Source organism: Ictidomys tridecemlineatus, chromosome 15, assembly GCF_052094955.1.
Source record: "Ictidomys tridecemlineatus isolate mIctTri1 chromosome 15, mIctTri1.hap1, whole genome shotgun sequence".
Taxonomy (NCBI): Eukaryota; Metazoa; Chordata; class Mammalia; order Rodentia; family Sciuridae; genus Ictidomys; species Ictidomys tridecemlineatus.
The window spans coordinates 60186873-60201959 of record NC_135491.1 but is presented as its reverse complement, the minus strand read 5'-3'; the positions used below and the strand labels follow the sequence as shown (position 1 = coordinate 60201959).

General features: G+C 60.7%; 1 protein-coding gene and 1 long non-coding RNA gene across 2 annotated transcripts in view; one reads left to right on the top strand and one right to left on the bottom strand.

Annotated features, from left to right (window-relative positions):
* Nucleotides 1-558: 558 nt before the first annotated feature.
* The window catches only part of Acsf3 (acyl-CoA synthetase family member 3), a 36134-nt gene continuing 21605 nt past the window's right edge, over nucleotides 559-15087 (bottom strand). Inside the window, exons 7-10 of the mRNA XM_005335419.5 lie at nucleotides 10638-10764; nucleotides 4425-4559; nucleotides 3999-4110; nucleotides 559-1914 (exon numbers count right to left, since the gene is read on the bottom strand). Coding sequence (XP_005335476.2) covers nucleotides 1797-1914; nucleotides 3999-4110; nucleotides 4425-4559; nucleotides 10638-10764 — 492 coding nt within the window. The 3' untranslated portion in view covers nucleotides 559-1796. The remainder of the gene's footprint in view (nucleotides 1915-3998; nucleotides 4111-4424; nucleotides 4560-10637; nucleotides 10765-15087) is intronic.
* LOC120887852 (uncharacterized) lies at nucleotides 4566-9234 on the top strand. Its single transcript, XR_005731153.2, has 2 exons — nucleotides 4566-8504; nucleotides 8837-9234. It is a non-coding gene; the product is annotated as an uncharacterized LOC120887852 (long non-coding RNA).

Below are 15087 nucleotides of genomic sequence, written 5' to 3'. Positions count from 1 at the left end.
GCAGGTGGAAACCTCAACCCCAGGCGGCCTGTGGGACTGGGGTCTGAGAGGTAGGAGGTCTGGGCTGGACACGTCTGTAACACGTCCACTCTGGGGAGGAGGGTCCAGATGATGCCGGCCCAAGTGGGTTGATGCTCCCAGGTCCCAACCAGGACTCAGGGGGTGCAGGGCTCCTGGCTCCTGGTGGCCTGTGCAAGGCTCCGACCCAAGGAAGCTCTGTGTCCCTGTGCAGAGGCACTGGGTCTGATACCTGGCCCACAGGCCACCCTGAGCTGCTGGCGCCTGTCCCTGCTCCCAGGAGGCAGCAGTACAGTCTCCTCAGGTGGCCTGAAGCCCACCTGTAGGTGCTAATGAGGGAGGGGAAGGACAGGGTGGCCCCACAGTCTGCATGGGGCCCTGGGCACAGGAGGCGCTGTGGCCTGGCTCCAAGTCCTGCTGCTGCCCCCAGCCACTGTCCAGGGCCCACTCCTCCAGCAGCTCCCCAAATGCCCTGGGTCTCTGGCTGGGTCAGAGCCACTTCCCTTTTAAAAAATATTTTTTAGTTGTAGATGGACACAATACCCTTATTTTCCTATTTATTTTTCACATGGTGCTGAGGATGGAACCCAGTGCCTCTCACATGACAGGCAAGTGCTCTGCCACCGAGCCCAGCCCAGCCCGAGCCGCTTCCTGTGACCATGTAAACTCCAGCCTGCTCCTGGTGCTACTCCATGGCAGTAGGCTGCCCGCCGACGGCCAGGGTGGGCAGGGGCACTGACCCTCTGCCAGCAGCCCCAGGTTGGGAGAGCAGGTGTGGCGGGGGTGAGCACCTCTAGCCAGTGGGTGCTGTGCCGCTGCGTGGCGCTCAGTCGCGCTATCCTAGCAGGAGGGTCTGCGTCTCAGCGCGGGGTGACCACGTGCTCCCTTGGGGCCTGTGCAGGGGCCCGAGCGAGGCCAGGGCAGGGGAGAGCCTCGTGGCTGAGTGACACATACTGTGGACGCAGCAGGGACTGCAGGGGCACTCCCAGGGACCTGAGCCTCCTCATTGGACAGTGAATTCGGTGATGGGGGAGGACCCCACACCCTTAAGCCGCCTCCCCAGCAGAGGCATTTCCTCAGCTGCTAAGAAGGTCCACACAGGCCTCCGGGGGACATTCCCCTGGGAGGGCAGGCGGCTCCCGAGGGGCAGCAGAGCATGGGGTCCAGGCCACGGGGAGCGGGAGGCCACGGGGAGCGGGAGCCAGTGTGGTGGGTGCGAGCAGGGCCTGCGCCAGGAGCCCCAGGGCTCAGAGCTGCCCATGGGGACGGGCACGCGGAGAGGTGGGCTGGGAAGGAGAAGTGATGGAGGAGACAGCGGGGGCCAGGGAGGCTGAGCTGGCCAAGCAGGAGCAGCGTCATCGGAATGGCCGCTTGTGGCCTCAGGAATGCATTTTCCTCCTGGCACACAGCAGGCCCCACGGTGGCAGGAGTTGCAGGGTCGGAGTGCTGTCCCAGAGCTGCGCGCGGCTGCCCGGGGCCCAGGGCACGCAGGCTCCACCCGGAGGCACTGGGCGGCTGGGGGCTCTGGGGAGGCGCTGGGTGCAGGTGGTGACACAGCTCAGGCGGGTGTTCGTCTCACGTCACCTCTTCTCCTAGGGCACCTCGGGACCCTCCTGGGACCTGCCCTGGAGAGGGCCAGCAGCCCGGCGGTGGGGGGGGGGGCGGGCTAGGACTGCGAGGCTGCACCTTGGACAAGGACACAGAGGACTGGGGAGCCTGGGATGGCCGTGGGCGTGGGCCACCTCTTGTCCTCCAGCTCCCACCGCTGCCTCCTCTGCTCACGACGGGTAGAACTGCCCGACCAGGTCCTTCTTGTTGACCTTGCCCATCTGGTTCCGTGGGATCTCCTCCACCAGCAGGAGCTCCGAGGGGATGGCGTAGGGGGCCAGCACGCCTCTGCAGGACAAGTGCAGCTGAGGCCCCTGCACGGCCCCACCTGGCACACGGGACATCCCCATGGCTGGGACTCAGCAGCATGGACCCGACCTGGGCCCCAGCCTGGTCAGGGCCTGTGACCATACCCCATCTCTTCCCCAGGAGCTTGGGAGTGGCTGAACACAGGAAGGGGCCAGTGTCCAACTGTCACTCACACCACAAAGACCACGGCACATTCACGGCTTCCCGGACAAGGTCACACCCTGGGGATGGGCCTGTCCAGAGCAACCACAGTGAGAGGCGGAGGTGCCTACTGGGGGCCCACCTGGGAGCTGGGAAGAGCTGCCCCTGGGGGGCCTGTTCCCCCGCACAGCTGTGCCACAAGGAGGTCTGAGAGCCTGAGGGGGCAGTGGGCAGAGGGGGCTGCCGGCCCTGCAGGCCATGTGGAGACCTGAGCAGACACCAGGAAGCCTGGCAGGCTGGGCAGGACATGCAGACCTTCAAGACCAGGGGACCCTTGAGGCCAGGAGACCTGAGGCCAACAGAGCACTAGGCCAGCAAACCACTGAGACCAGGAACCCAAGAGACCAGCAGGCCACTGAGACCAGGAGGCCACTGAGAGCAGGAGGCCACTGAGACCAGGAGGCCATTGAGACCAGTAGACCACCAAGATCAGCAGGCTACCAAGACCAGGAGACCAACAGATTAGCAGACCACTGAGACCAGGAGACCACTGAGGCCCGCAGACCCTGAGGCCCAACCATGTGGCCCACCTTGTCACTGAAGTGTGCTGTCTACATTCAACAGTGTTTGGGTGAGTCATGTTCGCGACTTTCTCTGTGCCCATAAGTGACCTGTCCAGGCAGCCCTTCCACATCCCCATGGTGCTGGGCCAGGACCCTAGCGGCAGGCAGACCTGTGAGTCATGAGGGGGACTCGTCCCCAGGCTGGCCTGCCCCCCGCAGCTGCTCCAGCTCCAGGGGACGGCTCCTGGCCATCAGGGGACAGGGTCTGCAGTACCAGTAGTTCTGGACCCCCACAGGGCTCTGCGCGGCTGCACTTGGCAGTGTGCCCGGGCCTCTGCACCAGTCCCCTGTCTCGGGTCTCCTCACAGGCACCGTTGTGAGCCCAAGGGCCAACAGGGGCCCTGCGGGTGCTGGGCAGGAGCTGACCAGAACCAGAGACAAGCGCTCAGAAGCAGAGGCTGGTGAGCCCTCCAGGGGTGCTCCTGCGGCTCTCAGCGCAGGGCACCGCTGCTCATCACAGCCGAAGCCACCCGCCTGTGTTCCCGCGTGCTGCCCTCGGGGACGCCAACTGCCCCGACGCAGCACAGGCTCCCGCTGCTGGAGACTGTTCTGGACGAGCCGGAGCCACCTCAGCCGGAGGAGGAGGGGACGGGCTGGGCAGAGTGCGAGAGTGGGAGGCCCTGGTCTGGGAGGGCTGGGATACAGCTGGGTCGCAGCTGCAGCCGTCTGCTGGCCCCTTGAGGCTCCGCCCTGAAGGTCCTAGAGGGTCCCCATCATCCTGCCTGGCCTTGAAGGACAGCTCAGCCTAGTCTGGGCGGGACCACCTGTGGTCACCTTGGCCACCAGGCCCGGGTGGTCCCTGGGGATGCCTGAACCCACCGGGGCCAACGCGGGAGGAGAGTGGCCCGTGGGGAGCATGGGCAGGGCCCAGGGGAGGCTCTGCTGCAGGCCAGCAAGGGGCCAGCATGGCACGAGCAGCTGGGCCACCCTGAGGATGGGAAGGGGAAGGGGTGGGGGCTCAGGACACGGGGCCTGGCTCCGCAGGTCTAGAAGGGGAGGGCCTGCTGCCCATCTGAGACTGACCCTGGAGCAGGGACGGCCCAGGGCCCAGGACGTGCCCTCTGCCCCATCCTGTCAGGGCAGGGGTGTCCTCTCTCCAGGTCTGCACTCAGAGACAGCACCGCCCACAGGCCTCACTGCTGGCCTGGCTGCTCCTCTTGTCCACCTCTAAAAGGGACAGTGCCAAGACCAGGCCATCTCCTCATTGCCCAGGATGGTCCACCCTGTCATTACACATCCCAGGACAGTCCACTCTGCCCCTCAGTCCCCAGGACACTCCATCCTGGGCCCCTGCCCTACCTCGCCCACTCCTTGAGGTCCCTGAGGGACAATGAGTGTCCTTCTCGAAGAGTCACCACAGCTGTGACCCGCTGGCCCCATGTCACATCTGGAATCCCAATCACGGCCACATCTAGAACAGAAGGTCAGGCTGGGACACCTGGGAAGTCCCCAGTGACCGCGCGGGTCAAGCAGCAGTAGGGCCTCGCAGAGAAGGTGGACAGCAGCCCAGCCACGTCCAGGCTCTGGAAAGCCCTACTGGCTCCCCTCGGGTGTGAGGACGGCTCCCCGTGGTGTCTCCGGGGTCTGCCTCCCCATACTGTCCTGCAGACCGGGTGTGCGCCTCGTCACCTGGAAGCCAAACTGGGGTTCGGGGGGGCAGTAGCTCAGGCCGGGCCCCAGCTGCCACGAGCAGGGAAAGGTCCCGAGCAGCTGGCAAGTGCTCACCTGCGATGCTGGGGTGGGCCAGCAGGTGCCGCTCCACCTCCAGGGCGCTGACTTTGTAGCCTCCGGTCTTGATGATGTCCACTGAGGTCCGGCCTCGGATCCAGTACTTGCCATCCTTGAACACAGCAGTGTCCCCTGAAAAAGTGGGCTCTGTGACATCCCCAGGGCAACCTGGGTGCGCCTAGTCCCCAGCAGAAAACCCTGGGGCGCCTGTGGTCACCTTGGCCACCAGCCCCTGGCACCCATCACTCACATCTCTCCACTGTCCTGCCCTGTGCCTGGGGGACCGGGACATGGCCTCCACAGGGTCAAGCCAGTGCCCACAACATGCCTGGAGCCAGTGGGATCAGGCCTGTGACACCCTGCGCTGCAGGCTGCACGTGGGCCTGTCCCTGCCACTGCCATCAGTGGTGACTGGCCACTGTTAGTGAGGGGCCTTTCTGCACAGGGCAGCACACCAGCTGGGCAGCTGACCCTGAGCAGGAGGCGTGAGGGACAGCCCTGACACTGACCCAGCCTTGTGCAGACAGACGAGAGCTGTGGAGCCGGCAGAGCCTGGCTAACCCACGTCGCCCTTCTGGCCTGTTGTGGGCCCCTGAGGACATCCCCGCCTGGGCTGGGCGTGAACAGGCACATCCCAGACCTGCAGGGTCACTGCCACGCTTCCCTGATGAGAGGGGTCCTCCTGCCCTCGCCCCTGACCTCTGCCACCTGAAACAGCCAGCCACTCACTTGTTCCTCCCCAGGATCCCATGACCACTGAGATCTGGATGCTCAGCCACAGGGCAGCGGGCGGGTGCAGGGCCAGTGGAAGGCTGCACCCTGCCCAGGCGGCTTCCTGGGTCGGGGACGCTGCGTTTCTGCAGATGCATGTTGCCCCCAGTCTGCACAGGCTCCCCTCCCCGGGGCCATGAATGTCTCACAGCACGTCACTGCTGACCCCTGGTACCATCCACCTCCTGCCAAGTTTGTGACCTGCAGCTTGGGGCGTGCTCCCATCTACCAAGCAAGATGGACGGGTGCCAGAGGGGCTCCAGGCTTGTTCATGGAGGAGGTGGGCCTGGAGGCCTCCAGTGCAGTGGCTCTGCACTGAGGGAGACATAGGAGCTGTGGGTGGCCTCCCGCTTGTCCCGGGACAGCCTGCCTGTGGGCACTGGCCAGCAGGACAGGACGCGGGGTGGGCTGACGGGATGGTGGACACACCCTGTCCTGGCTTGTTCCTGCCTCCAGCTCCACTGTAGCCTGGCTTCAGCCATGTCCCCAGGACCAGGCGGCCTCCCTGGTGACTGAACCCAAGGGTGCTCTGCCACCAGGCCACACCCGCCCCTTTTCTTTTTTGGGGCGTTACTGGGGATTCAACCCGGGGGCAATCTGCCACTGAGCTACATCTCCAGCCCTTCTTATTTTTTCTGAGACGAGGCCGTGTTCAGTTGTCGAGGATGGCCTTGAATTTGCGATGCTCCTGCCTCAGCCGTGGCCACTCGCTGGTCGATGGCTTCCCTGAGCACATCACTGCCCCAGTGCTGGCTCTCCTGCCCCAGGGCTGCATGCTCAGCTGCTCACTGTCCAAGGGAGGTGCTGCCTGGCACTGGGGTCCCTGCAGGTGTCTGACCCGGCTCCCCTGGGCCTCTAGGCACCCAGATGCCAGTGTGGGGGCTGCGCGGGGGAGCCATTGTCCTGCCCTGGACTTGGCCTCCCCAGATGTTCCTGCCTGCCCCGAGGCCCCTCCTACACCCTCCCCGTGAGGTCCTGACTCTCCTGGTGTCCTCTGTTGGGACGGCCTGGCCCCAGCTGAGCCCTGGGGGTAAAGACAGTCTGGCACACATAGGCTGTGAGGGGCTCTGGGCGGCACCAGCTATTGGTGGGCACACGCCTTCCCTCTGCCCTCTGGGGGTGCCCCACACTGCCAGCGCCTGAGATTCCGCCTCTCACTTCTGAGACCAGGCACGCGGAGGTTTGGGGATGGGCAGGTGGATATCCCCAGGGAGGAAATGCCTTGGAATCAGGGAGGGGAGGCCCTGTGTGGGTAAGGACCAGGACAACACTCACACAGAGGGACAGCGGGGGCGGCAGCACAGGACAGGGATGAGGGCGGGCGCAGGTGACGTAATAAAGGAATTGGGGACGCTCAGGAGCAAGGAGTCAGGCATCAGCCTCAAAGGCTCCGAAAACCCAGAATTCAGAAGCTGAGGGAGAAGGCAGCCTGATGGCAGGGCTGAGCCTGTGGGTTTTCCTGGACCTGCCCTGCAGCGCTGGCCAGGAGCCAGAGGAGGGCCATGCGGGCCAGATGCAGCCTGGCATTCATGCAGCCTGGACACTGCGGTGCTACCGAGCAGGGCCCTGGGACGCGCACTGTGCGACGTGCGGCCAGGCCAGGCCAGGCCAGGAGTGGGGTGGCAGCTCTGCCTGGAACTGGGGAGCAGCAGGAAGCCCAGTGACTGGGTTAGACCCTCTACTGACCTCTCAGGCACCTGCGAGGTCTTCTGCCCTGCCATGGGTCATGCTGGGCCTTCTGCAGACCTGTCCCCAGTGTGTACGCCCTGAGGTCACAGGGTCACAGCTTCCCATGGCTGGCAAGACACTATGTGTAACCTGCCCCATGCCTCTAGCTGCCCAAGCATGTGCCTGGCCTCCACTGACCCTCCACTGACCCCGGCTGGAGACTCAGCTATCCTCTGTGGCTGGTGACCTGCCCTGGTGACCATGCAGGGCAAGCAAGTGCTGGACTCTAACCACGGCTCAGGCTGGCAACCCTCTGCAACCCTCACCCACACGGCTGCAGCCTCAGGTGACAGCTGGACTTCCCAGTTCTGCTGAACGGCCAGGTCACTGTGGGGTCAGATGTGGAGCTGGGGCCTGGCCTGGGTCTCCTGAGTAGGGCTCAGGCTTTCTGGAGCAATTCCTTGGCTGTGGGCAGGGGCAGGGTCTCAGAAGAGGTGGCTGCTGGGCTCTTTCCAGGCTACCTGCCCCCGGCTTCCTAGTGCTGAGGTGTCCGCACCGAGTGCAGCAAAGGTGCGCATGCAAGGGTCAGGGCTTGGGGACGGGGTGGCCTGCAGTGACAGGTAGCACACATCTCTGCCGTGGTCAGAGGGTGCTTGGGCTGGAGGTGTGGCCTGGACCTGTGCTGGTGCCCATACCTGGGCCCTCTGCTCTTGCGTGACAGCTCTGTGGGGTGGCACGCCCCCTGGAAGGGCGCAGCAGCTGCTTACATAGCCAGACAGGTGCAGGACCAGGCTTCCTGTTGCCCACTGAAGAAACCCCATGTCCTCTGGGCCAGCAGGCCGGGGCTCCACCTGGGTCCATGCTGCCCACAGAGGTCACGCTCCTTTCTGCCCAGCACACGTGGAGCCTTGGCCCAGATGCCCGCTCCTGTGGCCCTGGCTGGGTCTCGGGAAGCCTGGGGCCACCGTCTGTCTGCATGGACTCCCCTGTGGTCTCCTCCCAGCTCGAGCTTCTCCGGGGGAACTTCCCATGCAGAGCCCCCACCTGCTGACAGGACAGGTGCCAAGCAGAATCTCACTCCCAGCCCAGGTCTTGGTGGGTCCAATGGTGCTGGCCATGACCTCCACAGGTCTGCACTCACCATGGCTCTGGGCAAGAGCACAGGGTGAAGGTCCACAGCACAGCTGCAGACTGACACAGGCCAGGGCAGCAGTGGCCTAGCAGCCAGCCACACGCTGCAGGGTGAAAACGCAGGGGGACCTGCACGTGGTGCCCACAAGCCTCCATGTGCCGCCACTCAGCTCGGTGCTGGGGGTCAGGGCTGCTCTCTGCAAGAGCAGACGCCCCCATCCTCTCCCTGAGCAGGCCCTGCCCCACCACCCCTCACGCACCCCTGTAACTATGCTGGGACCTGGGACACTCCCTGTCCACTCCCTACCCTGGCTGGCTACACAGGAGAGGATTCATGGTTTTAAGATCCCGCCCACCCTGCTGCAGCGACACTGGCAGGGACGCTCTCTCCTGAGCCCAGGTCACTCTTGAATGAGCCCCAGAACGAGCTGCCATTTGCCCACGGCACCAGCCAGGCAGAAGCCTCTACAGGCTCCCGGCTCCTGGGCTCACCCTGCCTGGCGACAGGTAAGCGTCGGGTCCTCTGAACAGCCTGGGGGGAGTGAGTCTGGAGAAGCTCGGGGACTTGTCCCAGGGACCCTTCTGTTCCTGACTGCACAGATGTGGAGACCGCGGGGGGGGTTCCGGGAAGCTCCTTGCTCATTCCCAGGGCAGAGATGTCCCGGCGGGCCCACGGAGGCCACCGAGGAGCTGGCAGACTGGGCCCTTCCCAAGCACCGGGACAGCAGGAGGGGCTGGCCAGGGAAAGGGTCAAGTCTAACCTACCCTGATTTCCACTCGGTCGGTATCAGCTCCCTGCAGGAGCGCAGCTGCAGCTGACTGAGGCTCTCGTTATGCAGGCTGCGTCACTAACGGCCTGTGACAAAGGCGTGCACCCCCAGGCCTCACCCCCAGAGCCAGTGGCCCCTGCGCTCCCTTGCTGTCTGGTGTACCCCAAGTGAAACCGAGCTGAGCGTGAGGTCACCTTCTCCAGGACACCGCTCCAACGGCCAACCTGTGCTGCTCCTCTCATGCCGCCAGGGCACTGGCCTCCTCTCAGCCAGACGCCCCACACGTCACCCAGAGGCGCTGGGCCCTCCTCTCAGCTGGACACCCTGTGCATGTCACCCAGAGGTGACACGGGTGTCCCGACCTTGGCAAAACCTACACTGTTGGGTTCCTATGCTTTTAAGTGGGGAGAAAAGAACAAACCAACAGCTTTTGTCTTCATTTTAAAATAAAGGGAATGAAACCAAAAGAGGTGACCATGAGCCAGCCAGGGCCTGTGCGGGGCTGCATGGGCTCGGGCCCTGGGGACGTGGGCAGTTCAGAAGCAGAGTTCCCTGTGGCCGCTGAGGGATGATCAGGGCAGGCTGGTGTCCACCAGAAAGCTCGCCCAGTGGGAGGCTCCGAGGGGCCCGCGGGGCACATGACAAGCTGACCACAGCTGGCGACTCCCGACCTCTGACCCCCACAAGGCGGTCTGTGTGGAGCCTGTCCAGGGCAGCAGCCTGTTCTGGGCTCATGAAAGGCTCGCCCTCACTTCTGCAGCACCCGCATGCCTGCCCGCAGCACGCCCAGCCCTGTCCTCGCCCATCTGTGGGGCTCTCTGTGGCCTCCCTCACTGGGAGAGGACGGGAAGGTGACTGAGAGGTGAATGGCCAGAGCCAGTGCAGGGGGGCAGGGGCAGCTCCTGGGCATCCCTGCTCCTCAGCAGGGAGGATCCTCGTCTGAAATTCCACCCGGGGTTGTCTCAACTGCACTTGGATCTCCAGGTGGCTGGGTCCTCGTCTTCTGTGACCCGGTGACTCGGGCCCCCAGGGCTGGCTCCTGTGGCCTCCTGACCATGCGGGTCTGGTGGGCTGAGAAGCCCTGCTTCCAGGGTCTGGGGGCCACCAGGCTGAGGCTACACTCGTGAGCCCCGGGCCTCCTCCCTACCTCTCTCCTCTCAGACGCACAAGACCTGCCTGCCTGACCCGCTAGCCCCCAAGAGCAAGGAGTCAGCCCCTTTGTCACAGAGGCCAGCAAACTGCACCGTGGGAAATGAGCTTTTTGGAATTGCCTTAAGAATTACCAAATGAACACGCTCCCACTAAAGGCAGGCGAGGAGGAAGACCACCCCGCGCCCACTGAAGGCAGGGGCTCCTCCTGTGTGTGTCCTCCTGCCAAAGCCACACTGCCACCAGGGCACACCCATACCTGCCGTGTCCTGCAGGACTCTGGATCCCGGGCCAGGCCCGCTTCTCACAGAGGAGGCAGGACGGAGGAGGGCGGCTGCTCAGCGCTAGGTGGTGTCTCAGGAGAAAGGACGCCACACTGGCCCACACCCCGAGCTGCAGGGCAGGCCACGGGGCAGAGGGACTTGGTGGGGGCAACAGGGCAGGACCACATAGAGCACCATAGTGGCCCTGGCCCGAGGGGGAGGACTCACAGGCAAGGCTGTGGCTGGACAGGGGCCGCAGGACCACTTGGAAGGAGCGTGTGGGGCTAGGCCGCTGGGCGTGCACACGCGTGTGCCAGAGGACAGAGGGCGTTGTGTGGCGGGCTCTGTCTCCTGAGGGACATCAGCCTGAGGACCCTCTTCTGGGAGCCGGGGGAAGCTGGGTACTCAGGCACAGGACAGCAGCCCACCAGGTGGCCCCAGCCTGCAGATCTGCCTACCTGTCTTAAACCAGCCATCCGCGGTGAACGCACTTCTTGTCTCTTCTGGTCTGTCCCAGTATTCTCGGAACACAGAGGGTCCCCTGACCAGCAGCTCCCCTTCCTTCTCTTCAAACCCCGGGGACACCTGCAGAAGGGGGGAGGACGGGCAGGTCGGACTGGGCCACTCCCTTCGGAGAGGGTCTCCCCTGTTGTGGAGCTCCCATCCCGGCCCAGGTGCTTTTTGGAATTAGACACAGCCCTCTGTGGAGAGAGCTCCGTCCCGCCAGGGCCACCCTCCTGCCCTGCCCTTGCCCAGCCCGGGACCACCTCACTAGTCCCCAGGCAGCGTGCAGCTCTCCAGACCTGGAGACGGGACTGGCCCAGCTCAGCACTCAGGGCCCCAGCTGGACGTGAGCTGCCTGTCCACTTCTAAAGGCTGTGCCAAATCCCACCCCAGGGCACGTCTCACACTAAACTCCTGTCCAGGGCTGCTGGAGTGGCTCCGGGGTGCAGCATTCTGGAGCTGGGAGCTGGGCTTTTAAGTCAAACCGCAAACGCTATTTAAACTTGCTGATTTCCCTCTGCTGGCCTGGATGTGTTCCATTGCTGTGGACAGCCTGGCGCCCGGTGGTACACCTGAGACAGGTGCACACAAAGCTGGCCCAGAGAAGGCAGGCTGGGACTTGCAGATCTTAGCCAATAAGAACACTATTTTTATAGGTGCGAACGAGACCCAGCATCTCATAACATAAGGTCCAGGATGTCCAGGAGTCAGCACACAAAGGACCAGGGAGCACCAGCAAGTGGGACGACGGAGGCGGCACAGAGGTGGGAACTGCCTGGCAAAGACCGCACAGCACACGGGACGAGAACGCTCCACAAATGAGGGCCACACTCTGGAAATGGGTCAAACAGCCAGAACGCCTCAGCAAGGACATGAAGAGGTAAAGCGGGAGTAGGGCCCTGGGTGGCTCAGCACAGAACAGACCCCCAGGAGGGGACCGGGAACGAAGGGCGCAGTGGAGAGGGCCAGCATGACGGCGGCAGCAGCAGCGGACAGCTCCCACTACTGGAAAAATGTCAGAGGAGAGCTGGGGAGGAAAGAGAAAGAGGTCGGGTGAAATCTGGGTAAAACCCCCAAATCTGGTGAGGACATAAATCTGTGGATTCAAGAACCTTAGAGGATCCCAGGTAGGACAAGTACACGTCTGCACATACCTAATCCAATTATCAACGACTCAAACTGAAGACAAAGAAAGAATCTTGATGGCAGTCAGAAAAGGACAATGCTTTACTTAAAGAAGATCAAGGTTCAATGACTACTGACTTCTCTTCAGAAACGTGAGGCAGGAAGAAGTGGAATGACTTTTTTGTGGGTGGGTGTGGTCCTTGGATTAACCCCGGGGCACTCTACCTCTGAGCCCCACGGTCAGCTCTATGTCTTATTTTCACACAGGGTCTCAAGGTTGCCCGGCTGGTCTTGAATGGACCCTCTGGCCTCGGCCTCCCAATCACTGGGATCACACCGCCTGGTGAAGCTGTAGTTTTAAAGCTCCAAAAGAAAATAATTATGAACCCAGAATTCCAAATCCAGGAATACGGACGGAGAGGGGTAAGAGTGTGTTGCAGGCAGACCTGGTCTCCAGTAACGCCAAAGACTGTAACAGGGAATGCAGCAGCAGGAGACTTGGGGCATCAGAGATAAAGCACAAGCAACAGAAACTGAACGTCTGGGTGCACCAACAGGACGCACCCTTGCCTCTCGAGCTCTCTGCACTTCTGAAGCTGAAGGCACAGTCATGCCTGAAGCTGCCACTGACAAGGGTGGGGTGGTGTGGCCTGCGTGTGGCAAGGCTCTGCAGTTTTCTGGAAGCATGATGGTGTTGATTCCCAGGAGGCTGTGGGAAATGAGCAACTACACTCTTATCGCCGAAGCCCAGAAATGAAAAACCCAGGGCAAAACAGTAAACAGGATAAAGTGGCATCATCAGAAATCACACTAAACGTAAATGGTCTAAACACACCAGTTAAGTGACAGAGCTTGTCAGGCTGGACTGAAGAAAGATCTTGACCAATCACATGCTGTCTATGAGAAATTTACTTCAAATACAATCATGGTGGGATAGAATCATACATACCATGCAAACACAAAACAGGAGACTCCAAAACTCTTCACTTTAGTCATAGAACAAGCAATGAGGAAACCCAAGAAATGCAGAGCGGAGCTGTGCCAGCCACCACCTTTCCAACGTGAGCAGCGCCCTCCAACCAGGCCCAGCAGGACACACTTCCTCACTCACACCAGATCTGCCGCTAAAAGAAAGCACACTCTGGGCCACGGAAAACACCTCAACAAATTTAAACATAATGAAATCATACCATGTATGCATCCTGACTGCAATGAAATTAAACTAGAAAATCAATACTGGATAACAGAAAAATCACCGAGCATTCAGAAAAAACACAGACACTCTAAGTATCCATGGCCAAAAAAAGAAAGTCTTAAGGAAAATTTAAAAATATTTTGAATTGAATGAAAATGAAAATACACCCTATTGAAATCTGAGGGATGCAGCTAAAGCAGTGGTTGGGGGAAAACTCATAGACTCAAATGCATCTATTAGTACAGAGGAAAGGTCTCAAATCACCAGAAGAAGCTAGAAAAAGAGAAAAACAAGCCAAAATCAAATTGAAGAAGTGATCCAAGGTAAGAACAGAAATGGGTAAAATTGAAAAGAGAAGAACAATAGGAGGGGGAAAAATTCAGTGAACCCAAAAGTAGTTCTCTGGGAAAAATATCAAAGCAATGAAACATAAGCTTCCACAGAAATAAGAACAGAAGACTCAGAGCATCAGCAAGTGGAGGGAGAGGAGCGCTGGACACACACGGTCAACAACGGGGTGAACGCCGGTTCCTCAAGCCCACTCCCAGACGCAGCCAGGACACAAGGGATGACAGAACGGGCTAGGACCACACTCTACGTAACAACTCATAGCTAGACCTCATAAAAGAGAGCTCCAGGCCGAGAGGTTGCCCTGGTGGACTCTACCCAACCTGCAGAGCAGAAGAGGAGGGACGCTCCCCGCAGTGTGAGGCCAGGCGCAGAGAGCACAAGACCAGAGAACCAAGGCCCACGTCCCACGAAGGCCAAGGCCTCAGCAAAGGTCAGCACGGGGCGCCACGCTGGGCTGTGCATGCGACGGTGGCCTGAGCACAATGGAGCTGAGAACTACCCAGGGCCAAGTCAGGGCTACGGCGCTGCAGCCCGCGTGCAGCCCAGGCAGGCGGAGGGGCTGTGGAAATGGCCCTGCATGGTTCCTGAGACCAGGACAGCCAACGGTGCATGCTGTCTGCACCACCCTCTCATCTCTACTTCAGAGCCTCCCGCTGAAGGACAACACTGTCCCCAGGGAAGTGACGGCCTTCTGTGGGACAAGGCAGGCAGCAGAAGACAGAGACCTGGTGCACAGGCCTCCACTGACATGCACACTGTGTTTCGGCTTATAACCAAAAAGTTTAAGAAGCAAAGACAAAACTAAACAGGAAAAAGTCTTACAGAAGTAGGATATAAAGAAAGAAAGTATTTCTATGCAGCCACACAATGTTGTGTCTTAAGCTAAGGGTCCATACAAATGGGTCAGACAGCTAAAAAGAATTTCAAAGAAAAATGTTACAGTAAACTAAAGTTAACTTATTATGGAAGAAAGTTGTGTTTTTTAAACCCACTGCAGCCTACGTGTGCAGTGGAGTGACTTCCACTCCTGCAAGCTCCATCCATGGTAAGTGCTTTCTTAAACCTTTTATACCACCCTTTTACTGTACCTTTTCTATATTAGACATGCCCAGATACATGACTGCCCACAGCTGTCAGCACAGTGACACGCCGTTCCAGGCCGTGACCTAGGGCAGCCCAGGTGTGCGGCAGGCTTCCCCTCCCTCCAGGATTTCACATCACAACAAAACTGCTCGATGATACCTTGTTGGAGGGACCATCATTAAGGACACATGCCCACTATAACAAAAGTGGCACACCTGGGGACACAGGCTGGTTCCACATCAGTGGGACCCCTGGTACCAACAGCCTGATGGAGAAGAGCCAACCGAGTGTCTTCCACATCCCTGTGTGATCAACAAGCCCAGCACGTCATACATAGAAGGAGACCTACTAGAAGGCCTGTAGCTGGCATCACACTAGATGAAGATCAGGAACTAGATGAGGATGTCCACTGCACTACTCTTGTTGGGCTTGGTGCTGGAGGTCAGTCATGGCAACAAGGCAGAAGAGACAACTGCGAGGCTGCACGGGGCAAGGCAACTACGACTGCACCCGGGGTCCCCCAGGTTACTCACCAACACTCCTGAGGCTGACCAGAGGACCGCCAAGTTACCAGAGGAAGACAGACTGGCTGCACAGGCACAGACAACTACTAGCAACAACTAGAAACGGAGAGACTCCCCTCTTACAAA